This window comes from Balaenoptera ricei, chromosome 1 (genome assembly GCF_028023285.1).
Source record: "Balaenoptera ricei isolate mBalRic1 chromosome 1, mBalRic1.hap2, whole genome shotgun sequence".
Lineage (NCBI taxonomy): Eukaryota > Metazoa > Chordata > Mammalia > Artiodactyla > Balaenopteridae > Balaenoptera > Balaenoptera ricei.
Genome location: NC_082639.1, coordinates 156,606,899 through 156,634,608, shown reverse-complemented (window position 1 = coordinate 156,634,608; position 27,710 = coordinate 156,606,899). Strand labels below are relative to the sequence as shown.

The window sequence follows — 27,710 nt, the reverse complement described above, 5'->3', positions numbered from 1 at the left end:
CTTGGCCCCTGGAGTCAGTGCCCTCTGCCTCCAGCCTACTTGCCTTTCTCTGTTGCCCCTGCCCTGGGCCTGAGGTCCTGCCCTGCCCCCTGGCTCTCTAAGTGAAGGAGTGTCTTTCCTATGAGGCCTCACCATGTTTTGGACCCAGGTCCTGGTCAGGCCTTCCAGAAGCCATCTCCTGACCTTGCGGCCAACCGGGCTCTGCCTGTGGTTTTAGCACATGCAGATTTGGCTTGATCCACTCCCGTCTGCTCCTTTGCATTTACCTGTACCATATTTACCAGCTGGTTCACAGCTGGTTCTGCCATTGGGTAAAGCCTTGATTCACCTCCTATTTTCCTTGGCCAGCATCCATGCCTAGTCTCCTAAGGGCTTAACTCTCAGGCACCAACTTTTATTGCTGAAATCTATGGGCATTAATTCAGCTTCTTCCCACAGCCAGCTAGAGATCCTCATCTCCTCCTGCAGGTCCTGCCGGACTGCCTGTAAAAGGAGGATGTATGGTTAATTCCCTCTCTCTCTCATTTACCTATTGTAATATTTAGGGAGTTCATTATATATACTATCTTATTTAACCTCTACAAAACCCCTTATTTAATATATAGTAAACCCATTTTATAGATTTGAAAATTGTTACACAGAGAGGTTATAGAACTTGCCCCAGGCCATACAGTTTGGGAATGGAATTTAACCCCAGGCAATCTGAATCCAAGTCCTGTGCTCTTAGCCAGGGATACATGAAAACTTGCAATTAGAAAAGAGGAGGGAGTGAGGAATAAAAGTAAATGAATTAGAGACATAAGGCGAAACCAGGAATAAGATAAATATTATAAGAGTAGACTGCAGGGGCTTCCCTGGTGGCGCAGTGGTTGAGAATCTGCCTGCCAATGCAGGGGACACGGGTTCGAGCCCTGGTCTGGGAGGATCCCACATGCCGCGGAGCAACTAGGCCCGTGAGCCACAATTACTGAGCCTGCGCGTCTGGAGCCTGTGCTCCGCAGTAAGAGAGGCCGTGATAATGAGGTCCACACACCGCGATGAAGAGTGGCCCCCACTTGCCGCAACTAGAGAAAGCCCTCGCACAGAAACGAAGACCCAACACAGCCATAAATAAATAAATAAATAAATAAAATAAAATAAAATATGCAGTTCAATGAATTTAAAAAAAAAAAAAAAAGAGTAGACTGCAGAAAGTCCTGCATATGTGCTACTGGTGGGCCACAGATTTAGCTCCCAGTTCCTAGCAGCCGACACACACCCAGGCAGGGGCCTCCCCTGCCTTTCAGCTCTCCTGCTGAGCAGGGAGGTTTGACAGTGCATGGTGTCATCGTGATCGAGCACAGATCACCAGAAGCACCCACTTCCCTAAAATCTCTTGTGTGGCTTATCATGCAGGTTTTCCCTCAAACTGAAGAGCCCAGCTCTCTGAGAATCCTACTGCTGCAGTTTGGCAAAATTATTTTGCACTTGTAGTAAAAATGATATCTCATTCCCACTAAGAAAAAGGATGAGCCTTTCTCTCTTAGAATAATGAATAGTGTTGATATTAGATTGTAAAATCTGAGAAAGCTGCAACTTTAAGACTTAGCTTTTTTCCCCCTTTGTACGTCTAACAGTGCCTAGTCTCGTGTCATTCTCACTGCAAGTAATGGATAGACAGTGATGGTATTGAGCAAATGTGAATAGTAATGGATGCTGAAGAGTGCTCTCATAGCACTTGCTTTTTACAAGAGGAAGGATCACTTCCTGGGAAGACTTTCAAGTATTAAATTGTTCTAGGGCTAATGGAAGGCAGTGTTGTGCAGTGGAAAGAGCAGAGTATCTGTGTGACCTTAAGCAAATCCCTTAACCTCTCTGATCCTCAGACTATAAAAATGGAACCTGTCTATCACATGAGACTGAGAGGCCTAAAAGAGAGGATGCTCCAGTGTTTGCAGTATGGAGGTGGTTCACAACATCCATTCATTCAATCATTCTTTCATTCTGAACGTTCTCATTGGCATCTGCTATAGGCCTGCCCAGTGCTCAGTGTGCTCTGTCCTGGGACTACAACAGTGACCAGGATAGACAGACACTTCCTCCCCAATTTCTTCCTTCCCTGAGTATAGTAGTTCCTGCAGCAGATATTTAATAACAGAGGTGCCCCAAGATCAAGTTACTGAGGGGAGAGATGGGGGGGTGGGAAGAAGATTGGGGAAACTCTGGGGTACAAGGACTGCATGCAGAGAAATGGCCTCCTCCATGCAGTCCATATGGCCCTGCGTCCCAGCCCAGCTGACCCCAGCGTCCCCAGCAGGCAGTGGCAGAGGCCGGTCTCATCTAGCTGCTCCTGCCCCACACTGCCAACCCTCCAGGAGCTTGCCAGGGCCACGTTAGTGCCTCTGCTGAGGAATGATTATACCTTCATCACTGTGGTGGAACGGAGTGCCTCCAGTGCTCAAGGTCTGCATTTATAAGAGAAGCGGAGGATGGTTTAATGTCAGCAAAACAGCCCAGTGCACTCACAACAAAACCTCCGTGCAATCGAAAATGATGTACTAATTACACACAGGCCTTGGCAACGTGCTCTTCTCCTGGCTCTTCAGGGTGCTGTGTTTGCATTTTTCTCACCCTCAAGACCAGCATTTGCATCTCTCCAGTCTCTCCACGAACGAGTGTGTGTGTGTGTGTGTGTGTGTGTGTGTGTGTGTGTGTACGCACAAACACCATAAACTCAGAGGCTGCACAATAGGCCCTGAAATATCTTCACAGGAATTATTTCTCTGAATCTACAATAATTCTACAACTCTAGTGTGCACTAGATTTATCAATATGCAGTTGTTTACATGACTGTGGTTTTCAAGTCCCAGGCCCCATTCTTACATGTGCTGGCTGTCTGTATAAGACATGTAAGACTGGGCTGTCCTTGAGAGCACGGTCTGTGTCTCCCCTGTCAGGCTAGAGGCACCCTGAAGACAGGGGCTATCTCTGCCATCAGATTGGAGGCCCTCTGAGGGCGAGGGCTGCACCTCATCCTTAAGGATCCTCCACTTAGTGCTGGGTCTGAAGCTGTGGGCCCAGATACAGTTCTGACCTCATGGAGGTAGATCGGTGGTTTCCTGGCACGCTCCGTTGAGACATCAGATTGACAGGTTATCCTCATCTGCTCCTTTAGCACCCGAGAGTGGAAGTGTCACCCACACACTTTGGGACATGGGAAAGAAAAATAGAAAAAAGGAGGTACAGCAAGGGGAAGGGGACATGGCATCCTCAGGCCAAACATCAATTCCCTACCTCTAGGATGCGTTGCCTCTGGACTCCATGTCAGCCCTGAACTGCTTTTATCCCCCAGGCCACAGCCCAACCCTTTTCTCTCTCCCCTGGGCTGGATCTAAAAGCACACAGTATCTGGCATATTTCCCTTGACTCACCCTTAATCTCTCAACTGAGAATAAAAGAAAAACAACCAAAAAACCCTTCCATGGCACAGCTGAGACATTCTTTTTTCAGAATCCTTATGATTTTCATACCCTAAAAGGCTGATGAGGGCAAAGATTGTGTCTTTCTCATTTATGATTTCATCCCCCAGCACTTACCACAATGCCATTCCATGGCAGGTGCTTGAAATTTTTAATACAAATAAATAAGTGTAATTTTCAGGAAGGACTGCAGGTGGATCTCCTCCTTCTGAGACCTAATTCACCCCTAGGAAAGCACCTCAACCCAAAGTCTGCACTATCAGCCTGTTGTTGGAGAAAAGCGATGTTCTGGGTCTTGGGGCCAGAGGGCAGTGTTCACCTATTGGTACAGCCGGAGCACGTGCGTGTGTGTGCATGTGTGCGTGCGTGCGTGTGTGTGTGTGTGTGTGTGTGAGTGCTGGTGTGTTGATGCTGATAACTGGACACTAATAAGCTCCGGCTCCAGAGAGAATTCTAGAAGTCCCCCAAAACAACTTAGCTCATCTTCCCATGAGTACCCTGCTTCTTAAATATGCCCAGGAAATGTTATTCTGCATATATACTCCTGAACAACCAGGTTTATTTGAAGATTGAAGGTTTTTTTAATCCAGTAAACTTTATTTATATATAACAACAGTACAAATTGTGTCCTTGGCTTGCAAAATAGGAGTGTTTCATATTTACAATAGGTACACAATAATATATTAGAATGACAAAAAAAAACCCCCAGTTTATTGGAACATTTTAAATACGTAATTTTCTTACAGTTTTTATTCCACAACACCTGTAAAAACAACAAAACTGGACAGCTATCATTCTATTTTCTTAAAAAAATATATAATACACAGATTCCAGTGTGTCAAGAAGAGTGGGTTTGGGTAGGAGAAGTTGAGGGGAGAGGCAGGTGGGCTCAGGTCCTTAGTCTCGTGGTACAAAGAGCTTGTCCCTCCCTCCCTGACACACTAGGGGACATCTGCTCTGCAGGGTGAACTACGTTCCATTATGTCCTCCACCCGTAATGCCAAGGCAGAGCGCACACGAGGCCTGAGTCAGGGCCTTGACTGAAATCCAGACGATGCCTCCCGTTTCCTTGAGGTGAGGACAGGAGGCACGGGCGGCACTGCAGAAAGGATAGAGGGGAGAGTCCCTTTAGGGTGAGGGGAATGCGATGGGTATGTCCATGAAAGGCCCAGAATCTCCAGTTTGCTGACAGGGCTGAGGCCCTGTCCCCCAGCACCTCCCTAATACCAAGGGTGAAACTTTATCTTTTATCCCTGGCATCACGGAGCCCCCAGATGCTAAAACTTCCCTCTTGGGGAAACCAGAAGAAAGGAAAGAGACAGGGAAGAGAGACTGGGGTGATGAAGAGGAGGCCGCCATCTTCTCAAAGCTTGTTCTTGAGACAAGGCACCAGAAGGCCCTGAACTTCACCTCCCAAGCCCCCCCAGAGGACCTGCTCCCACAGCCCTGTGTCCACTAAACTTCTCTGCATTTTCTCACCCACAGAGCCCCCACCCCTGAGGCTCAGTTCTCTCCTGCCCGTGGCCAGGGCCCAGGAACCTCAGGCAGGACAGCGTGGCTGGGAATAGTGGCCTCCCCGGGGGCAGCTGCCCGCTCAGTATCTACTGGCTGCAGGTTAATGGGGGCAGCGTGGCAACTGGGATGCACCTGGAGGCTGATCAGCCAGGGGCTTTCAAACGCTCTCAATCTGTGCTGCCCAGACCATCGGAGTCCAGCTCACCCATCCGTTGCTTCTGCTTCATGCTCAGCAGGGCCCAGGGCCTCCACTGCTATTTCTTGTCCTCGTTTGGTAGAAATAAAGGAAGGCCAGGAGCTCAAGCAGCAGGGGAAGCGCCACCAGAAGAGACAGCGGCAGTGGGAACGAGAAAGGCTCTCATGGCTCTCAGGACTGTCCCCAGAACGAGGTAAGGCAGCTGGGTTGGTCGGCTTTCTTCCTTCTTCTGGCTCCCTTTTCTACAAAACTTGTGCCCTCTGCAGGTCTGGGAGGTGAGCTATGCGGGCTAAGTTGGTGGCAGGAGCCAGCAGCCCGAAGAATGTCAGTTCGCTAGAAGAAGGCTCTTCTTGGTCTCGTTCATTGCTGTTTCTCAGCACCTGGAGCAGGGCCTAGCAAACAGTGTTAGCTCAGGAGCGTTCTCTGAATGAATGAATATAGGAAACAGCTCCCTCCCGCGAGTGAGGCTCCCAGTGGATCCGTGCTCCTAATGACTGAACTTTTCAAGGAGGGGGAGCTCTCTGCCAGTAGTGGATCAGGAATGGTTCTGAGAGATGGGCTGTGGAGAGCTGTAGGAGGGCAAGCACAGAAGCACCTGAGCCTCTGCTGGGGGGCAGGCAGCAGCAGGCCAGCTGGAGGGACTCACTCCACCAAGATGGACAGCTTGTCCATCTCCGTCTTGTGTATGAGCACCCTCTGTCTTGCCAAGCACGTTTCTGGGGTGCTTTTCCTTTCCCTTTTCCAGAGGATTGTCTCTTGTGCAGACCAGTGAAACAAAACGGAGCTGGATCAACCTTCGAGAGAGGAGTCCCTCTCTGCCTCCCTCCAAGACGGATGACTTCATGTGGGGGAGGGAACGTGACTTTAATACCTATCCCTTACACAAGGTCAAAATATCTTCCCATCGGATAACAGTGAGGACAGAGGCCAATTAATTCCCTCTCCTCCCATCCCACAGGGCATGGACTCTTGGTGACCCAAAGCCAAGCAAGGCTCTCCATCCTTTCACCCTCACAGCCTGACTTGAGTCCAGTCGAGTTTTCCTTTATCTTAATTCCTTCCTTAGGGATGCCCCTGTGCCACATCCTTTGCCAGCCCACATTCCCCAGCTCTCTCATGGAATCCTGAGAAATGTGGTCAAGCTTCTCAGGCCAGCTCTGGTGCCTCTCCTCTCCACTGTCCAAGCGGCCATCACCCCATCATTCTCCCACTCCTCCAAAACCTTCAAGGAAGCATCCCCAGGGGTGGTGAATGGTCACCAAAAGTAGCTGCTGGGAGACACCCGGGTAGATGCCTACAGGTTGCAGTTGAGATGTCTAACTTTTACTTCTTGGTGGGGCAAAGCCCAGGATGCCAGTCTGAGCAGTGGTGTGATCAGAAAACCTTCATTCAGAGCTCAGAAGTAAAATGAGGGTGGGCTGCACTTTTCTCTGGGCAGCACAAAGTTCCTGCTCACATTCCTCTTGCCGTATCTCCTCGCCTTTCATCTCCATAAATCATGGGCTCTGAGCTGAATACGCTTTGGGTATATGAAGGGCAAACACTTTGGCTTAGTGCAGAAGGTCAGTCATTAGTATTTCTTTCAGGCTATTAATAGGGCCCAGAGAAACTTTAACAGAAGTGGATTATCAGAAGAAAGTGGCCTTCACATGGCTGGTTGTGAATTATAATGAAAACAGCGAGTTTCCTGAGTATTTTGCTGAATGCTTTTCTCCTCTCATTTGTCGGCTGCATTCAGGCAAGAAACTGGAGCTGAGGCCACCAGGCATTGTCTGCTGTGTGGTTAGCACAGTGATCCAAAGCCACACCCCAGCGATGGAAGCCAGCCCTCAGAGCTACCCCTCCCCCGGCCCTTTCCTGGCAATCCAATGTGGTCAGCAGAGCCTTTGGAAATTGAAAGTGTTTGGAAGTAAATCAGGGCACAGAGAAGCCAGGGCCCAGAGTTAATTACAGAGGAAATGACCCTGGTCTGGTATCGCTGGGGGTGGCTGGTCCCGATTCCCAGCATCGCAGCCCCTTGTAAAGTAGAAGGTGGGAAGGGTAGGCTGGTCCTCTCCTGCTGCCTCCCTTCCCATCCCTTTGCCTTTCTCTTGTCCTCCTTCCCACTCACTCCGATGCTGCCTGTGGAGAAGTTGGAGCTGGCTGCTTGGATCCTTGCCAGAGTGGAAGGCCCGGAAACTCTGGTGGCTGTCCGGTCACTAGGGTCCTGCACCAGCGGAGGTGCCTTCCTCTGGATGCCTCCCACTGCCTTCCATGGGGCCTCAGGACCAGGGTGTGGAACTTTGGTCTCTTTATTTGGAAACTACACTCAGGACGGAGGGTCATCCATGGATTTAGGTGTCAGCAGGAGAGAGAGAAGCTGCCCACTTGTCCTTCAAACTCATAAGGACATGAGAGGCAGAAAGAGAGGCCGAAGAAGACATAACATGGGGATGCTACAGTCATCTCTACCGAGGCCAGTGTCCAGACGATCAGGAGCTTCCACATACGAGCGAAGGGTTGCCTCCCCTCTCTAGGCATGAGAGAATAAAAGACAGAAAGCACAACAATAAATACTGCAGCTTCCTGAACCTATGCTCTTCAAGTATTGCTTGCTGTAAACAGTGTTTGATTTTTGTTTTCTTTTTAATTGCAAGAAACCACTGGCGGATTGGAGCAGAATCCAAAGCCAAACACCCATATCCCCAGGTCAGCTCCCAAATGCAATCTCCTGGAGGCCTGGCCCACGCGCCTCCAAGGCCTTTCGCCAGGGTGCCTGGTTTATGACAGTGACGGATGTAAGGCAGAGCTGCCCAGCACCCTCAGGGAGGCCAGGCCTCTGGTCTGGGAGAGGCCCACCTCTCCCCCACTTCTGGTAGTCACTTTAGGGAAACCCAAAGGAAAAGTACCAAAGTCAGCTCCTCATTTGTTGAGGTTTGGGATTAAATAAAACAAAACAACCAAACAGTAGCAAAAAGCATTGGTACTCTACAGACACATATGTCCGCTGGAGATGAGAATACACAGGTGTGCGTATGTAAAGCTGTTTCCAGTCAGCCAGGTGGAGCCGCTCCATGGCTGTGCCATTTGTGCAAAGGCTAGTCCTTCCCCACCTCTCACGGCTGCCGGGATAATTTCAGGTTTCACTGGCCTCTCTTTTCGCGAAGTGTTTGTTGCCAACTTGTGCTCATTCTTCTCCTCCTCACTTTTTAAAAAAAAAAAACATTTCCAAAGGCAAGGAAACAATCATTTTTCCCTCTGCTTTCTCTCAGCATCTCTCTGTAGGCTTTTTCTGGCATTGGGAACCAGGAGTTATACGAGGAAGGAGGGACAGGGGTAAAAGAAGGAAGGGGGACAGAAATCAGAATTAAACGAAAGTTGGACGGGATGAACAGGGAAGCTTTTTGTTTTGTTTTATTTCTGGTTTTCCTTTTTCTTAAAAAAAATTAAATAAAGTTCTCATTATTTCCCCAATATACATTGAATGAGTTTTCATGCAAAGCAGCAGTCACAGAGGCAGAACCGCGCCCAGTCGTGCCTCTCAGCTTGAAGAGCCACCTTCTCCGGGTCCTGGTGTCCCTCTCGTCCTCGCCGCGGGGGGATGGGGTGGATGACACCCCCGGTCTCTCCCTGCAGGAACAGGCTGTGACGACACTTGGCTGGCGTGGGGAGAGGGGTCCTCCCCTCTCCCCGGGAGGGGGTCTCAGGGGACAGCAAGCGCTGGGGCCTGATCCCCTTCACTTGTCCTTCCTTCTGAGATGCCCAGTGTGACAGCTTTCACGGGTCCCTCTTCCCAGGAACAGGAGGCTCCACCTCTCAGCTCTCAATGGACATGGCGTTTATGAGCTGTTCCACCTTGTATGCCAGCCGCTGTCGCCGGGCCTGCTCGTCCTGCTCGAGGGCCCCAATGAGCTGAGGAACAAAAGCAAAGGGGGGGCAGACTCAGCACTCAGCATGGAAGAGGCCATTTTCCAGAATCCTATATCCTTCTATCTGCCTTTCCATTCTGCCCTAATGAATATTACCTTAAATAATGTAAATGATTAATTGAATATATGTATGACATACATATGTGTGTGTGTATGTATGTGTGTGTATGTACATATCTAAAGTATTTAAAACGACATTTAGCATATAGCAAGTGCTATGTGTTAGCTATTATTATTACTACGATTACATTCAGGTACAATGCTAATGCATGACTTGTGAATTCTCTGGAGCTGTCCTCTTCAGGATCTAGTTGTGCCCACCTGTCTGTCTGAAATGTAACTGACAGCATCTGCCCAACTGCAAAGAATAGTCTGATTCATTGTTTAAGAATGGATGAAATTAATCGTACACTTTGAACTGAAAAACAATTACATTATTAAATAAAAGTGTTATGTATTGCATGAACAATGAAGGCAAGACAATGGAAGGTGTAAGAAAGCACCGAATGAATCAGGAGAGGATAGGCTGCCTTCTAAAAGCATGGTGATGACTTTTTGACTCCGTGAATGTGTTTTCTGAATTACCCTCCGTTGCTGTTATTTAAGGATGGAGCCCTGCTTTTTGTTTAACCTGCTTTGCCCCCTGAGTGCGTCCTTCCCGGGGCCCTGACTCACCTCTTCGCTGTACTTGCTGACGTAGGAGTAGATCTCATTGAGGGCACTCAGCATGTTGAACTCCACGGCGTGCAGGCGGGATTGCTCGGCGAGGTAGGCGTTCATGTCCTGGTCGCTGATGGCGGGGAGCTTGGCGATGTCTGCGTAGTATCTGCCAGAGAGAGGACAGGCTCCTTGGTGGGGACTCAGCAAATACTGCCTATACCTACCCTGGTCCCAGAACCCTTGAGAGCACAGTTGTCCCCATAGTTGCTCCTGCTTCCCTATTTCTCTTCTCACGAAGCTTCCTCTGGCCTCTTCCCTCTAGCTGAGGTTGGGGCCTGGAGGATGGTTTTCCCTAAGGTTGGGACCTGGAGACTGGTTTTCCCTAACTACTAACTTTCCAGGGTAGTTAAAAGCCCAGTCTCTGACCAGACTCCTTGTATTCAAATTCCAGCTCTGCTACCTGCTAGCTGTGTGACCTTGGGTAAGTTACTTTGCCTCTCTGTGCTTCAGTTTCCTCATCAGTAAAATGGGGATGATAATAATACCTACTTTACAACTCTGCTGGATATTTTAGTGAGGTGATACATACAACATCTTTATCACAGTGCTGGGTGCTTAGCATGTGCTCAATAAATGGTAATTAGAATGCTAATGATCTGACTTGAAGGGTACAAAGCTTCCCTTTCTTCCCCCAGCAGGAACTTTGGACAAGAGAGAAAAAGGTGAGCACGAGGTCCCGAAGGCACCACAAACATGGTTTTGAGTCCTTGGTCAGTGAAGCCCAGAGGAGGGAACGCAGCAGGCGTTCAGGGCCACGGGCGTGTCCTGAGGGTGCTACTGACCTTTCCACCCAGCTCTTGTAGCTGGGGATGTCCTTGGCATAGAGCAGCTTGTTGGAAGGGGAGTCCTTGCCCAGCCGGTGCTCTGATGTTGAGCAAGAGTCCATGAAGGTCTGGGCCACCACAGAGAGGCAGGCGTCCGTGATGCTGCCCTTGTGGATGTCAAATACAAACTGGGGGTTCTTGATCACGTTCACCCAGAAGCGCAGGGGGAGGCTGTAGGAAATAGCAGAGCAGAGTCTGAGGGCTGCACCTTGGCCGTGCCCCATGCTGTCCACTAACATTCCTCCCTCCCCCACAAATGCCAAATTCTCTCTCGAAGGGCAAGAGAATGAAGTCACAGAAAACTGGTCCAGCCAGGGCTGCCAATTTAGGCTAAGCTGTTACTGATGCTGGGAGAAAAGGAGAGGCACTATTGTGCCCTAATGGGGTGCTGACCCTGTTCTCTAACAACTGAGAGGTGGGCGTGGGTGGCTTCATTCCCTCCTGGAGGTCTTTTCCAAAGGCCTCTGTGTCCCCAGGGAAGCCCAAGTAACAGAGGGCTGCACAGTTTTCTCAGAGCTTCAAACAAAGCCCCCAGGCTCCCAGAGTCCCTTCTCAATGCCTGTGGCCATTGTCCAGAAGGATGCAGTGGCAGCCCCAGCACGGGCTCCGAGTGGGCACAAAGGGCGCCACCTGTGCTCCCCACCCAGCCAGGCTGCCCAGCCACTTCCCAGGGCTGGCCCGGCCTGGCTGGGCTGAGGAATGGGCTCCCCTGGGGGCAGCTCTTTCACGACTCTCCCCGGGGCTTTCTTGGATCTGGTCAGGGGCAGAGGAAGAAGAGGAGGCCATGTTGGCACGCTGGGAATGACTCACTAGGACTCCGATTTTTTCCCACCCCAAGAGGAACTGATCAGTCGTTCGGAGAGTTCTTTCTGCAACTTGGGAATTTATAATCGGAGGAGAATGCTTTTTCTCTGCTCCTTAGGCCGTAAGGAAGATAAGCCCATTTACTCCCCTTCAAAACCAGAACAGCTGCTGTTTCTGCCGCCTTTTCCAACTTGGCCCTCTCCTCCAGCTGCCTGCGGGCCCTTAACTCTTTTGGCTCCTCTGTGGAATGAGCCCTGTCCCCGGCTTGTCCATTGGGCCTGAGATGTTTCAGCCACCCAACCTACCTCCCCTCTCTCCTTCATTTTCTCTTGATTCTCCTGGACCCCAAGCTTTCCCAAATGTCTCAGTTCATGCCAAGTCTTGGGAAAGATCAGCTGTGCCCACTCCAAGTCCTTCCATTATGATTTCTGCTTATCTTTCCAAATGCAACGGGATCACTCACTTTCCTTAACCTGGAGGGAGTGGCCTGGGCTGAGAGGTGACTCCTCTCTTCTACCTACCCTTCCCCTGGCAGCTTTGGAAGCTTCTAATAGTCTTTCCTTGGACATTAGGGACCTGCGGTCTGGCTAAGGGGACTCTCCCCACCACAACTCCAGGGCAGAGCATTTTTATGACTTGGGCCTGGCCAGAAACAGAAGGCACAGAGATGGGGATAATCCAGAACTTTCTCTTGATTTCCTTGAAATTGCCACTCCCAGCGCTGGACTGAGGATCCGCCAAAGCAAAGGGAACAGCCCCGGCCCCGGCCCTGGGAATGCAGGTGGAAGGCCTGTCCCAGTGACGTGCACTGGAGGCTCCTCACCCCACAACCACCAGAGCCTCTTTATTTCACCCCACTGTGATCAAAGCTGCAGACTTTGGAGGGCTTGGCAACCACAACACCCCGGAAAGGAAGGAATACATGGGGTTTGGGGTTGGCTTTTTCCAAAGTGTTTTGCTGGTTGCTAGGACTTTTGATTCCCAAATAACAGCCGGGTCCCATCTGTGCCGGCTCTGTTTTCTGAGGAGATGGCTGACTCCAGACAGCTGTGTGGGCTGCCTGCCCAACCCAGATGCCTGGACCTCCCCTCTCCCCTCTCTGTGCTCTTTCCTGAAGGAAGGTTTTTACTCCAGCTCTTGGCCAGTCCCTTTGTGACCTGAAAGTCAGTCTTCAGTGTGGTCTGTGGTCCAGGTTCAAAACCCAGGAGAGAAAAGTCTTGCGCGAAGAGCCCGCAGGAACTGTTTCTCCCACTGCTGGGTTTGGCTGCAGAGGTTACCTTAGGGGAGACAGTCACGCCTGCAGGACGTCCTGCCTGCTGCTTCCTGAAAGCCATGGCGCCGGGGTAATCGCTTGGCCTTAAGGGATCACGTTTGCAATGACAACCTCGTAGTTGGTGGGCTCAAGTCTACAGCAGGTGCAAGCTCTCTCCCAGCACTGGCCAACTTCCCCAGGGTCTAAGTTTAATTCAGGGCTTCCCCATTTCAGGAAGTGCCTTAGATTCTGCCGTGCTCAGAATGCCCCACAACGCCTGTCTGTGAAGCTCTGCTGCTAGGTCTCAGACGTGGCTCTTTGTGTAGGTTCCTCCAGCTCCCTTTCCTAAGAACCAGGAGTTAGGGAGGAGGAGGCACGTCCTGGAGAAGGGTCTCAGCCTAAAGGGGCAGAGCTCAAGGGTGCATCTGTCCTGGTGCCAGGCTCTATGCCTGGCAGGGCCCACTTGGCGCCTGGGGACCACGTCTGCTCTGCGGAGCATATGTTTGTCCCAGGAGCCTTGGATTACTCAGCCACAGCAGAGAACAGGCTCCGCCCATCTCCCTGGTCCTCACCCCCCGCAGCTTGCAGCCTCGCCAGGCTGCAGCTCTCCCTGGGCTCCCCAGGGGGTTACCAGTTGCTCTTCCAGGTGTGCCGCACATCTGTGTCGTGGATGCTGTGTCTGTCGGCCTGCTCATCCAGGAAATCAAACATGTACTTGATGGCCAGGGGGAGAGCGCTGCCCCGGTGCACGGTGCTGAACAAGGTCTCAAACAAGTCGTCCACAAACTTCTGCAGGGTGCCCTGGCGGAGGGGTGGTGGGAAAGTATGAGGTGGGGGAGGGGGACGGGCAGCAGGCGGGCAGACCAGATGGTGCCTTGGACCGATCCTGCCTTGGAAATTTGTCTGCAACGCCAGGCTGTGCAGAGAGTGCGGTGGGAGTGGGGGTTGGGGGCGGATGTTGGGAGGTGGGAAGGACTGAATGGGCTGCAGATTCCTGGCAAGAACCCCCTCCAACCTGCGGCCACATGCCACATTTCTGCTTGTGTCCATGGCAGGCGGGTGTGGGCGTGCGGAGTCTGAGTGAAGACAGCAAGTGCTCTGAGCCCAGGCTTCCCACGGGGAATGAAGGGCACAGGCTGGTACGAGAGGGTGTCTAAAGAACAAGACGGAGGGCCGGACCTTTACAGCGGGAGCAGGGCAGGACTGCAGAGGGTCTCACGGGAAGGTGTGAAGGGCTCACCATGTTAGTGGCTGGGGATAAGTGGTGTCTGGAGTGGGGACTGGGTGAAGGGTCCACATCCAAGAACACTGAGACACAGCCCTGATCACAGGGCCTTGGAGGGTACCTGGGGCAGGGACAAGGCTGGGCCTGGGGCCCACAGTTTGCACATTCAAAAAGCACCTCTGAAGGTCAGGAAAATGTCCAACCTTTTGGTGTCTCTTTGTTGGTCTCTTATTAGCATATTAGGCAAAGCAAAATTTGAGACGCGTGGTCTGATGGTGTACTTCTGAGGCACGTCAGGGAGCAAGTCTGAGATGCCACTGTATTAGAATTTCAGCCGCATTTTTGTGGGGTCAGTGGGGGACAGTCCTGGCAAATACGGGCTGTATGATTGCTATGCATATAGGCAAACTTTTCTCTGCTAGGGAGGCTAGAAGACAGCTTTAGATCATAGCTTCCAGCACTTCCGCTGCCTCACTTCCATCAGCATTTGGGGGTAGATGAGATGGGACGGGGAAGGGGAAGCCTTCTCTTGGATACCAGAAGGACCAGGCCTTCACGCTTTTCCTCCCACTGTGGCCAGAAACTGGGTAGAAAAGGCACTGATGGAGGAAGCTGGCATATCTGTCCATCTAATACCAACAAAAAACCCCAGTGATTTCCTAAGGGGTGTAGGGGCCCGAGGTGAGAGTGTCGATCCTCTGAGGAGTAATGGCGGTCCTACAGAGTGAGCTAGGAGGAAAGATGTCATTGTGATTTTTGCCAAAGGGTAGAGAGCAGCAGTGGCCTGATCTCCTGGGAAGCCTGCCCCAGACCTGGACTTGCTTGTCCAAATGCGTTACCTTGAAGGACAGGTTCCATGATGTCCTTCCGATGTTGTGGGCTGGGCGGGGGGTAGGACACACCTCTGTGAGGAGCCTTCCCTGGGCTGGGCAGGGCAGGGCAGGGCAGGAATTACCTTGGTGGCCAATAGCCGGGTCAGGTAGATCTCGGACACCATTTTGCTGCCCCGGTCACCTTCCTTCTGGTCCCCATGGTCGTGGTTCTTCACCAGATGCCACACCTTGACCCCACTCTCCAGGTCTGGGGTGATCATGGGGGCCCGAGACCGCAGGCTGTCGGGACTGCCTGTGTACCTGAAGGAGGAGTCTGAGGAGAAGGGGGCAGTGGAGGCCTGTGAGCAACTAATTGCATCATCCTTGCTTGAAGAATCCTTCTAGAATCCCTGCCCACCTGCTGCACTCACTCAGAATAAACCAGTTTCAAGTGGAAGGGGACCCTTGGGGTTTCATATTTGGTGGGTTATTTTATCGATCCTTGGTTGGCACAAGAACAGCCTGAAATCTTTTTGTAAAAAGAGGACCTAGAAATTCTGTGAGCTGGAGTGGCCCTTGGGAATTTGGGAGTCCCTCATTCCCTGATGCTTCCAGCAAAGAACAATCAATAGGTAAAATGTCAACCAGATATTCTCATAGGGGCTTTAATAAAAGTCTGGATACGAAGGGCTGTGAGTGGAAATGCTCCCTCTTGGGAGTTGATGGGTTCCTTCTTACTTGGGGCCCAGAATATAGAATTGCCTGAGCCCCTTTTGGAGCTGCCGGCTTCAGTCCTGAGGTGTCCTTTAGCTGGACAGCCCAAAGCCTAGTGCTATACAGAACCAGAGGAAACACAGTCAGAGAGAGTGAAACACCACAACCTCATTGCCCAGAGGGCACTGGGGGCCCTAGCTCTCCTCAGGGGTGGAAGGGCTAGGATGGACAATTGATTGCCCAAATTGGGACATGACTGAGAGCTAAAGGGGGCACTGTTAATAATTCAGTCGGGACAATAAGCATAAACTGGGACTGGGTTATGTGAACCTCCCATCCAAGAGCCTCCTTGGGTCTGGGCCCTTCAAACTCCTTCATCAGACCTGGGCTATCAAAGGAAAGGTGCCGGATACCACCTGCTGCCACAGCTCTGAGGAGACAGGCTGCTCCGAGGATGACTGGTCCAGGGAGAAAGGGAAGCCTTTGATTGCAGGCTGGCAGCAGCACGGAGCTCCTGCTGTCAGAAGGGACGGTGAGTGGCCCCCGGGGGTCACAGAAGACTCCATTGGCTGCCCAGGCTACCTTTCTGGTCCTCACCGTATCTGCTGATGGATGTCCGGGAGATGCTGGCAGAGGCAGGGATGTTGTAGGAGGAGGTCTGTTTGGGGACCAGAGCCACCACCGATCTGTCTGATACCTGAGAAGGGTATGAGAGATACAGTTCAGGTGAATGTTGGTATCTTGGGGAATAAAATTGTCAAGTACTTCTAGAGAGTTACAGAATAGGTTTACGTAGAGCGTAAGGAGATCAGGAATGCTAGAAATAACAATTCCTGCTTTTCAATATGGTAGCTAGTTGCCACCTGTGGCTATTGGGCTCTTGCAATCCAATCAGTCCAAAGGGAGATGCCCTGTAAGTGTCTGAGCTCAGGTACGCTATAAATGTACAATACACACTGGATTTCAATGACTTAGGATGAATAAAAGTATACAAACTGTCTCATTAATAATGTTTATATTGATTACATATTTAAATGACAATTATTTTAGATCAGTTGTGTTAAATAGAACATTAACATGACATTTATCTGCTTATTTTTACTTTTTAAATGTGACTAGTAAAAAATGTAAAGTTATACGTGTGGCTTGCATTGTATTTCTATTAGAGGGAGCGTAGCCCAGCCTGCCTTGAGCTTTGTGAGTTACATACAACTATCCCCACTTTAGAGATGAGGAACTGAAGCATTGAGAAGCTAAACAACACCTTCAAGTTCGCACACCTAACACATGATAGAGCCAAAATTTGTCGTCCGTATTGTCAGGCTCCAGAGCACATGCTCTCCTCATTGCATCCTAATTTGGGATTTTATTTCAAGACACACTGGTCTGAAGCCCATTTTCCCTTTTGGTTCTGATTTCTTTCTGGCCTGGGTCTTATAATGGCCCAGTCACCTTGAGAGGCTTCACCAGAAGGCAGCTGCTCTTGGGGAGTCAGCGAGAAAGAAGGTGTCTTGCCTGTCCTCTGTGAGGGTGCCCAGGCTCAGCACCCAGCCTGCAGGGAAAGGGCTGACAAATGAGGGGCCATATTGAGGACATTTGGGGGCATTTTGATTTAAGGTTACCCTCCATCCAATAAAAACGGAGAATCCCCAGAATTGTGGCGATCCAATTAAACCCCTAACGCAGAGGGAATAAAACAGCTATAATAATGTTATGGGTCATAAAACATTCCTATTAAACCATTTTTTACTTTAACAATTTTTATGAACTTTATAAGTTTGATTTATGGCTGCACCAGTCATAAAACCATCTTTCTGGGTCTTAAATTGTCAGTCCCTCTCTCCCACCAAAAAAAAAATTAAATGTTGGGAAGTCAAACTATAAGTGAACATTAGCGCTAACGAGATTCCCCTATAGCCAGTTTTAGTAGTGGTGTTTAATTTCACCCTCCCTATAAATCTGCGGGAACCCGGGAAGTTTTTAAAAATCTCTTTGTTAATTAAGATTATGCAGATTTTTCTCCTGTTGGGGCTCCAAGGACCTTTGACTCCTGGGAGGGTAACAAGAGGTCGATGCTTTGACTTGACAGCATAAAGCTGCAGGGTCCAGGACTCTTCACAGTTGTCTGGAAGATGCCAATGCATAGTTACTTCCCAGCTGGGGCAGCTCCCCAGACTGCAGGCAGTTTGCACCATCAGCACTAGGTCTGAAAAGGAGGGGGAACTCTCCACCTAGGACTCTCAGGAACTCTCTTTGCAATTGAAATGATACACAAAAGCCTGGCAGGAGCAAGGGTTTATTCTCCCAGGGAGAACAGATTATGTTATCATTTATGGCTTGTTGTCACCTAAAGGGAGATTCACAAGGTGACTGGAATGACCACAGTTCAACTGAATTCCAGGTCTCATCACTAAATCTCCCTTGTCCTTAGTCTCCAGTCTTTCTCTTGACCAACAGGTGATGCAAACCCGTGGTCAAGATGCCTGGCTGGGTCTGACCTTGCCTCTGCACTTACTAGCTACGTGATTTTGGGAAAGTCACTTAGCCTCTCTGTGCCTCAGTTGTCTCATTTGTCAAAGGGGATAATAATCGTGTCTAGGTTTGTTGCGAGGATTAAAGGCATTAGGACACGTAGAGGCTGGGAGCAGTGCCTGGTGCCCAGTGACACTCAGTAAATGCTGGTATTACTGTTGCTATTATGGACATCATCATCATCATCATCATTGTCTCCCAAAGGGAAGAATAATCCCTCTTGTCCCCTGTCACTCAGGGCTAGCGTGTGGGAAGAGCCTTGCACAAAGTAAAGCTCGGTAACTATTTGAGGAATGAATGAATACATGAATGATAAATGACATCGGGGAATTCAAAGTGCTTTGTAAGATGAGCACTGTAAGAACAGAATACTCCATTCTCCTGATTGGGAGTCATAGGACAGACGGCCCAGTAACAAGCATTAGGGCACCAAAGACAGAGAAGAGTGGCCCCATTCCTGCCCTGGAGAAACTTACAATTTGGGGGCATAATGCTCATTTCTTTTGCACTTTCTTCTTCGGTTCCAACTGGTTCATTAAAACTGTTCTACGAAGCCCAGTGTGAAGTGGGGTTGGGGGCTGGGGTGGAATCAACAGAGTGATTATAGCTACTATGGAGTGGTATATACATCCTGGTATACCTCACCTGTGGTTTCTAATACTTCCAACCACCTTCACAATTTGGGGTCATAGCTCCATTTACTGATGAGGAGCCCAAGGTTTAGGGAGATTAAAGTCACATCACCAGTGAGTGGGGAAGCAGGGGTTTAAATAGAGCTCACAAATCCTTTTCTCTTCCCACTATACCACACTTACTCCATTTAGGGAGGGGGTCCAGGCAGAGTGTCAGCATGGGAAATGCAGGCCAGTAAGGGGGATGGAGCCTGGAAGGGAGCATTTTGGGGTTTCCCCAGTGCCCCTCTCTTTCGTCTGTGCCCCAAGAGGCTCCCAGGCAGGTCCTGCTGGCTGTTAGGACCCCTAGCATCCTGGTCGTTGGTAACTCAGTGCTTAAGAACCCAGCCTGGGCTTCCCTGGTGGCGCAGTGGTTAAGAATCCGCCTGCCAATGCAGGGGACACGGGTTCAAGCCCTGGTCCGGGAAGATCCCACATGCCACAGAGTAACTAAGCCCGTGTGCCACAACTACTTAGCCTGCGCTCTAGAGCCCGCGAGCCACAACTACCGAGCCCACGCGCCACAACTATTGAAGCCCGCGCACCTAGAGCCCGTGCTCCGCAACAAGAGAGGCCACCGCAATGAGAAGCCCGTGCACCGCAACGGAGAGTAGCCTCCGCTCCCCGCAACTAGAGAAAGCCTGCGCGCAGCAACGAAGACCCAACACAGCCAAAAATCAAACAATCAATCAATCTATTTAAAAAAAAAAAAAGAATCCAGCCTGCCAGCCCCTCTGCACCCTCCCCGTGTGAGGTAGGGACAGAGGATGATGTTATTAATCAGGCAATCCCACAGGGTCCTGCTGCCCAAGGCGCTTCCTCTGGTTGGTTTAATTTCCCTCACTGTCTCTCATCTCCAGCTTCTATTTTAGTATGTTTTTCGAATCCCAACCAGCCTACCTGTGCTTAATCTTACAGAGACCCCCAGCTGTGGGTGGTTACCATGAGAAGCAAGGGGGGTGAGAGTAGATACCTCTCGGGATCTTTTGTTCTTTTGCTGAGATTTTTTTTTTTTCTTGACTGTTCCATTCAATGTGTCTGCCGGTGTGCTAAACACTCTACCTACTATACTCAATCTATTCCTCACAACTTTATGGGGCAGGGATCACCATTAACTCCATTTTACAGATGAGAATGAGAGCTTAAGCAACTTCCCCAGGGACACCAGCTAGTAAGCGGCAGAATATAAGACCCAATTCCCTGCTTCGTTGCAGGTGAGACGTGTTAAGCCTCATTAGTAAGAAAGCAAAGAGAAAGCAGCAGAAGACTATGCAGCTGTCTGTGAAAGATGCCATTTTTCTGCAGGCGAAGAGCTACACTCTGTACAGGATAGGAATGTCCAGCCCAACCCCACACCAGTTCAGTCAGTTTCTCAGGGTGAGTCTGGACACTCGTGTTTTCGACAGCTTCCCCCAGTAATTCTAATAGGCAGCTGTGGCTGAGAATCACTGCTCTAGACTCAGGGAGGAGGTGGAGAGGGGAGATAAGAAAACCCTTTTAGGCCTTTGAGGGCCTTAGAGCAAACCTTAGAAGGAGGGGGCATTCTGGGAGGGCAGGGGTCCCTGACGCAAAGCCCTGCCCTCACCTGATAGTGCATCAGCGTGTTGAGCCGCTTCCAGTCACCCTCGATCTTGGTGGTGATGTCCTCGTCCTGCAGCACGACCCGGGCAATCCGGCCTTGACGCCACTCTGGGTGGAGGGGTGGTGCAGGAGCAGTGTGAGGGGCGGGGGCCGGGACTGCCCAGTCGTGCCGTCCTCTAGGGGCCTGGCAACCCCGGCCCCCTCAAGCTGGTGCAATGACAGTGTTTCAGGTGTCTGGGGCTCCGGGGGGGCCAACACTGGCAAAAGCATGGGCCTCCCCAGAGGTGGCCACATCTGAGTGGGCCGTGTTTCAGGCAAACATTTCACCTGGCCCCTCACCTGGACGGCACCCAGGCCCCGAGGAGGGGCTGTGTGCGGGGCAGGGTTTTCCACCCCACCCCCCATAGCCCAAATGCCCTCCTGGAAGTTGCCCTCACACTCCAAGGCCAGGTTTCCTACCCAAGTCCATGTCAACAGCCCTCGGCCGCTGGGAGTAGGGCACGTTCTTGTAGACAGCATCGAGAATCTTCTCTTTGACCTGCGTGATGGTGTCACAGTTTAACACCTTCACTGGGATCTCCGGACTGTTCTCGTTGTCAGGGTTGACGCAGTTCAGGATCTACAGGTGGCGATAGAAGGGGAACAGGATGCGAGTTGAAGGAGCCATTTGGGGGAGAGGGAGTGAGGCCCTGGAGCCTTCTCTTACCCAGGCTCCCCCTCCTCACAGGAGAAACGGGTGTCCCTCTGTCTGTGTCTCAGTTTCTCTCACCTTCCAGCCATCTGCCAATGACAGCTTGAGTCCTTCTGCCCACCTCTCTTTCTCAGAGAACCAGGACTCTACTTTCTAGCCCCTGATGGCTTAGGGGAGGCTGTCATCCTGGGTGGAGACATCCTGGGGGATTCGGGGTGGCTCCAGGTGTTTCAAGGGCTGGCCTCCCACTTCCCCAAAACCTCTATATTAGAAATCAGCAGACTTCTTCCCTGTAATGCTAATTTCCCCATAGCTAACGCTGAGTGATCCAGGGTAAATGCAGGCAATGCAGGCTCTTTAGGCCCACCCAATGAGATAGGGGAGGAGGGGCCCAGGCCTGTGTGTCCGCCCTTGGGACACTTGGCATGCCCCCTGGACTGGCCCCCAGGCCGGCCTCCCAACCTCTTTATTGACCCCTCAAACTGGCTTTGTGGTGAGAAGGCAGAGCACGGATCAGAGGCAGGAGGTCCGTGCTGTCCCCTGGGCTTCCTGCCTCCTCACCAGGGTCTTGTACTCGATCTGCTGCCGGATGAGCTTGTCCTCGCTCAGGGAGTAGCGGGCCTCGCCCGTGATGGCATCGATGGGGCCCTTCTCCATCTGCTGCTTGATGGCGCAGTACAGCATGAAGAGCGGCTCCCCCGCGCACTCCTGTGGGCAGAGGCAGGGCGTGGGTGGCGGGGTACCAGCCTCCTTCCCTCCCTCTCCTGACCCTATTTCTAGGCCCGCTTGGCTTTGGGGCACCCAGCCAGGTAGGTTTCTGTTCCTAAGAGGGGTCCCCATGCAGCCCTGATGGCCAGGCTCAGAGGGGCAGCCCCCCATCTTGCTCTCAACTCCCAGTTCCTGTCTCACTCCCAGTCTCACCTTCAGGAACTTGTGCAGGAGGAAGGCAAACCAGTTGGTCAGCATCTTCTCAGCCACGGACTCTGTCCTGGGGAGGCAGAAGGGATGAAGGGCAGTCCTTTATGGAGGGGTCTCGGGACGGGGGTGTGCCTAGCTTGTTGTGTGGACCAGGGTTCAAGAGAACAAGGGCATGAAAGAACACAGTGCTGGGGGCCAGGACACTGTGTTCTGTCCCAACTCTACCAATAATGAGAAGTGAGACCTTGGGCTAGAGGCTTCTTTCTGGACCTCAATTTCCTGCAAAAATGGAGTGATACTATGAGTCTGCAGACACAGGGACCAAGAATACCATCCTCTTACCCTCTTCCAGCCTCAGGGTGATGGAGTTTCTCTGTCCCTTTGGGATTTCCTGCATATCTGAATACTTTATTTGCATGTCCAGAAGGTCCCTGGTACCTTCCCCTCCAAACAGAGTCAGACTGCCTGGGTTCAAATCCTGACTCTGCTGCGTACTGGCCTGTGTGATCTTGAGTAAGTCATTTCCTCTCTCTGGGTTCAGTTTCCCCATCTCTAAATGGGGATGATGATAATAATAATAGTAATAACCATCATCATCATCATCATCTATCCCACAGGGTTGTTGTCAAGGTTGAATGAGTTAATATACGTAAAGTGCTAAGAATAGTGCATATACCTGCTCACTGACATCACTGCTGTCCTGCGGGGTCGTGGATCCCAGCCCCTCAGGTAAAGAGCAGTGTGTGCAAGTGTTTAGCTGACAGGGGATCTGCCTCTGTAAGCACCGCCCCTTTGTCCTGCCCCACCCCCATCATCCCAGGCTGCAGATCTGGGGACCTGCGAAGGAACGAAGCGGCTGTGACAGACCCTCAGTGATGGGGATGCCGGAGGGGTATTTTAACTCCCTGCACGTGGTGCAAATTATACCCGCTCGTTGCAGTAAATCCCAGGCATTTGCCAGGGCTGCTCAGCAATGAGGGCCTGGGAGAGAGTGACAATGGCAGAAGAAATTGTGGCTTTCTCCCTGGCCCCTCCCAGCACCTTCTCCCTGCATTGTGCCTGAGATTAGCTCTAATTTAAATACAACAGTTCTTAATGAGAGTTTCTAATGCTCACATTGGCAGAATGGGGGCTCTGTGCTCATAAAACAAAGCCATTCTTTCTCCCTCCTCACCCCACATGGGGTCTGGAAGCCTGAGACCTTGCAAGGAGAAGGCTACCGAGAAAGCAGTGAAATGGAGGTGGCACATTCCAAGCCCTGCTGCCAGCTGAGCTCCAAAGCTGTGCTGGGCTCCCCAGGGCGCCCAGAGAGGGTAGGCTCGGGGATGGATGCCAAGGTCTCTGACCCTCTTCCCTGCCAGGAAAATGGCAACCGAGGAGGGCGTGGTGGTGGATGCTGGTGATTCAGATCCAGGAAACTGGGCACTGATGGGACAGGCCACACCATATCTCCAGCCAGGTGCTGTCCAACAGAGATCCTGCTGTGATGGGAATGGCCTCTATCTGCGCTTCCAATATGGTGGCCACCGAGCACTTGGGATGCAGTTAGTGCAATGGAGGAACTGAATTTTAAATTTTCATTTTAATTAATGGTCACATGTGCTACTGTGTTGGACAGTGAAACTCAGGATGCATGGGGAGGGAGACTTCAAGACAGGTATTATTAGTGTCATTTTGTTCACGAGGAAACTAAACAGCAGAGAGGCCACATCACTGGCCCAAGATCACACGACTAGCAGGTAGCAGAGCCGGGGTTCAAGCTCAGGTGCTCTGGGGCCTGTGCTCCTGCATCACGCTCAGCACCTGCAGACACGGCACAGCCACCCGGACTGAAGGAAGATGAGACTCTGCACTGGGAGCTGCGGGGACACAGGCCTTCCTGGGGAGGGGCGCCTTCTCGTGGGACCCACACTAACCAGCCCTGCCCCCCACCCCCCACACGACGTCCCTGTTCAGATGCCTCCCCGCCCCTGGCGCAGGTCAGACCTCCGGAGAAGCAGCTTGGGGTGGTTCTTGTTCTCCAGGTTCTTATCGATGAGGTCGGAGAGCAGCTGCTTGAGGACGTCGGTGGCGTACTCCAGGCGGCCCTGCAGGCCGGTCATGATGAGCGAGGCCACGTTGCCGCGGTCCCGCATGGAGAAGCTGCGCTGCAGCTCCAGGGTGCGGATGAAGGTCAGCAGGAACACCTTGTTGTTGATGAGCTGGGCAAAGAGCTTCAGGGCCTTCTCCACGTGCTGCTGCCCATTGCCCTGCACCTGGGACGGATGTGATGGGCGTGGCCTCAGAGGACGAGCTTCCGGCTCTCCGTGAGGGTGTTAGCTGATGATGATACCAGCTATAGGACCCTCTCCATGACGCCTGTAACCACCCCACCCTCGGTGATGTAGGAATAACTGGTCTCTGAGGTCTGCAGTCTGCTCTGACTTCCCCCTGGGTTGAGAGGGTTGGGCTCCAGGTAGAGACCTCAGAGAGGATGCTATTCATCTGATTTTCCCAAGGATGCAACACAACAGGAGATACCACAGAAGACTAGCTTGGTTTACTAGTCTCCCCTTAATCTCCTCTGCCCTGATTTATTATCTTTAGTAAAACAAACTGAGAAATGAACAAACAAGCCTCACAGAATCATAGGTCTTTCCTTAAGCCAGCTTAAATCCATTCGGAAATGAGGCAGAATCTTAGTTAATTAATTCAGTCATTAATTTAAAAATGACAAACAATCAGCCTTCCCCTGGAATCATCCCAAAGGGCCTGGGTGCCCCCCGCCCACGGCTGTGATTTTCCTGGTTGGAAATATCCCCGTTGCTTCTACAAGCTATTTCTCCTCCTCACTCCTGACCTTCTTCTGAGCACTGGGCCCCATTGGCATTTCCTAGGAAACCCAGGCCCCATGTCCCTGCTGGGCAGCTGGGCGAGGGAGGCGGGTGTTACCTCCAGCTCACGCAGGACGGGATGGTCCTCAATGCCAGGGAACAGGACTCGCATAGCATAGGTCCGATAGTCCAGGTAGGGGATTCCTGAGCGGTCCAGGTCACTGGTCAGCTCGTTGATGTCTGTCTGGAGCTCGGCAAAAGCTATGAAAGTGCAGTGGAGACAGGGAAGCTCAGGAGGGGAACGCAGGCAGGGGAGGGGAAAGGCGGGAGAAGTTTGTGGAGGAGGGAAGGGCCAGATGTAGAGACAGGGAGGGTTATGGGGTGCGTCTCCAGGGGCGGTGAGATATCTCCAGTCTGCCTTTCTTAGGTGGTGGGACTATGGGTGATTTTTATGTTATTTCCTCCTCTATGCTTACCTATAATTTTGAATTTTCTTTCTATGTATTATAAGTGTAGTTAAAAGAAAGGAAGCACACGACTTGGGTCATGCAGGTGATACAGGTGCTAGAAGCAGGTGAGAGACAGTGGTCGAACAGATCAAACAAAGACCAGAATAGGTAGCTTTGCTCCCCTTTTCCAAGCAAGAGAATAAACCAAGATGCAAAAACCTTGGGGGAAAATGAAAATCAAAACCACCATGAGATACCACTTCATACCCATTAGGATGGCTATTATAAAAAAAGTGGAAAATAACATGTGTTGGCTAGGATGTGGAAAAACTGGAACCTTCATATCTTGCTGGAGGGAATGTAAATTGGTACAGCTGCTCTGGAAACCAATTTGGTGATTCCTCAAAAAATTAAACATAGAATTACCAAATGACCCAGCAATTCCTCTCCTACATATATATCCAAAAGAACTGAAAGCAGGGACTTGAACAGATACTTGTACCCTCACATTCACAGCAGCATTATTCATGATACCAAAAGGTGGAAACAACCCAAATGTCCATTGACAGATAAATTGATAAGTAAAATGTGGTTTATATACCCAATGGACTATTATTTAGCCTTAAAAAGGAATGACGTTCTCTCAAATGCTACAACATGGATGAACCTTAAAGACATGATGCTAAGTGAAATAAACCAAACACAAAGGAACAAATACTGTATGATGCCATTTATATGAGTTTCCTAGAGTAATCAAATTCATAGAGACAGAAAGTGGACTAGTGGATGCCTCTTGGGCCAAGGGGAGAGGAGGATGAGGGATTATTGTTTCATGAGTACAGAGTTTCAGTTGGGGAAAATGTGGAAGTTCTGGAGATGGATGGTGGTGATGGTCACACAATATTGTGAATGTACTTAATGCCTCTGAACTGGAGGAGGGGAGAGCACTAGGGTGCAGAGATAAGAAAGTTAAAATGGTAAATTTTATGTTATATATATTTAACACTCACACACACAGAAACGAAACTGAGAACACCACCAAACCCAGATTTAGGGAGCCCTGACCACCAGGCCCTTGGCCAAACAGGGGCTTCCCCTTGGTGGCAGACCTGTCTCCTGACGCCCTCCTTGCTCCTCCCCAGCCCTGGCACTGGGAGGAGCCGTGGCCCACTTTGCCCCAGCCCAGCTCTTCCCGTTCATCCAGCAGAGGGCTTGTTCTGATCTTGAAGTTTGCAGCAAAAGGAGAAGTGTTTTGATTCCTAATTGAGATGTTTACCCAGAGAGTCTTCCAGGTCCTCAGCCCAAGGGGACACCAGGTAGCTGCGGTTGCTTGGGAGACAGAAGAAACACTGTCTCCACCACCACAGCCTGGGATGCCCTGAAAGTGGCCTTCAGAGGCTTAGCCTGCAGTACTGGCTGAAAACACACCCTGGGGGAGGGGATGGGGTGGAAGGGAGGGCATGTGCTCTCACCTCTCCTGCTGCTCCAAGGCAGCCAGGCAAAAGGAGCTGTCACTCCTACGTGGGGATCTAGAGTCTGAGGCAACAGGGCCCAGGAGGCTCTGACTGTGGGGAGACTGAGGTCCCGGGAAGGAGAGTAGGCTGGGCCGGATTGTGGGATGAGTCAGGGCACAGGGAGACAGAATAATGGGATCAGGTCTGGGGCCTTACTGTGGGCATTTTAAGGGCAAAGGAAGTTTAACAGAAAACAGAGGTCAAAGTGGAGCAGGGTGGCTTGTGGTAGAAGAGATGGGAGCAAAGATGAGAGCTGTTTTAGGGAGGGGGGGTAATAAGGCTGGTGAGGAAAGAGGGTCCCGGAAGCGAGGGAGTGCCTCCACTTACCTTCCTTACACTCCAGGGCCACACGGGACTCCAGGTTGTCCATCTGCATTTGGAGCCGCTTGAGAGTGAGGTCATTTTCTCGAGACTTGCGCTTGTAGGCGATGAGCACAATGATGACGATGATGAGCAGGAGGCTGCCGCCCGCCGCGATGCTGACGATGGCTGGCAGGGTCAGCAAGCTGTCTGAGATGACACTCACCGAGCCAGGCGAGAATACCATGCCACCCACGTGGACCTGCGCATGGCACACACACAGTTGCTGTAGAGCCCTGGCATCCAATCCTTCTCAATTCAGAAAGGGCATGAGAGACCACAACCACACAGTGCAGTCTGGATACAAAATGACTTCCTGCTTATCATCTGCCTTTCTTTTCTTGTGTTCTTAACTCCTACCTATTTATTTAGGACTTTGTGATGAGGAGATATGGAGGAGGTTGAAGACCCTTTCTTTATGACAGATTATACATGAAAGGTGAGGAGGGGAGGAATAATAAGAGGGTTCACTCACCATGACCTTGTGCTGCCCAGTGAGGTTGGGAGGCTCACAGAGCAGTTGCGTCTCGGACACAGTGACAGCGCATGGGGTCTCTCCAATCAGCACGGTGTAGTTGAGTTTGGCACCTCCAGAAGCAGGAGGGCAGAGGTTTTTGCCCTGTAGATAAGAGCAATCTTAATAGGAATAACTGACATATGTGCACAGAAGCTAACTGGTTATTTAAAAAGAGATTAAGACCAGTCCCTCCCATCAGGAAACTTCCACAAGCCTCTTAGATAGCCTCATCCACC

General features: G+C 51.1%; 1 protein-coding gene across 2 annotated transcripts in view; it reads right to left on the bottom strand.

Moving 5' to 3' along the window:
• Nucleotides 1–8,536: 8,536 nt before the first annotated feature.
• Nucleotides 8,537–27,710, bottom strand: part of PLXNA2 (plexin A2) — a 213,164-nt gene continuing 193,990 nt past the window's right edge. Inside the window, exons 19-32 of one of the 2 annotated variants that reach the window (XM_059939005.1) lie at nt 27,433–27,576; nt 26,925–27,159; nt 24,753–24,895; nt 23,808–24,076; nt 21,825–21,891; nt 21,465–21,611; nt 20,672–20,831; nt 20,217–20,320; nt 16,026–16,125; nt 14,858–15,048; nt 13,309–13,478; nt 10,580–10,792; nt 9,753–9,903; nt 8,537–9,060 (exon numbers count right to left, since the gene is read on the bottom strand). In XM_059939005.1, the coding sequence (XP_059794988.1) occupies nt 8,965–9,060; nt 9,753–9,903; nt 10,580–10,792; nt 13,309–13,478; nt 14,858–15,048; nt 16,026–16,125; nt 20,217–20,320; nt 20,672–20,831; nt 21,465–21,611; nt 21,825–21,891; nt 23,808–24,076; nt 24,753–24,895; nt 26,925–27,159; nt 27,433–27,576 (2,190 nt within the window). In that variant the 3' untranslated portion in view covers nt 8,537–8,964. The other variant, XM_059939016.1, reaches the window with a different exon arrangement.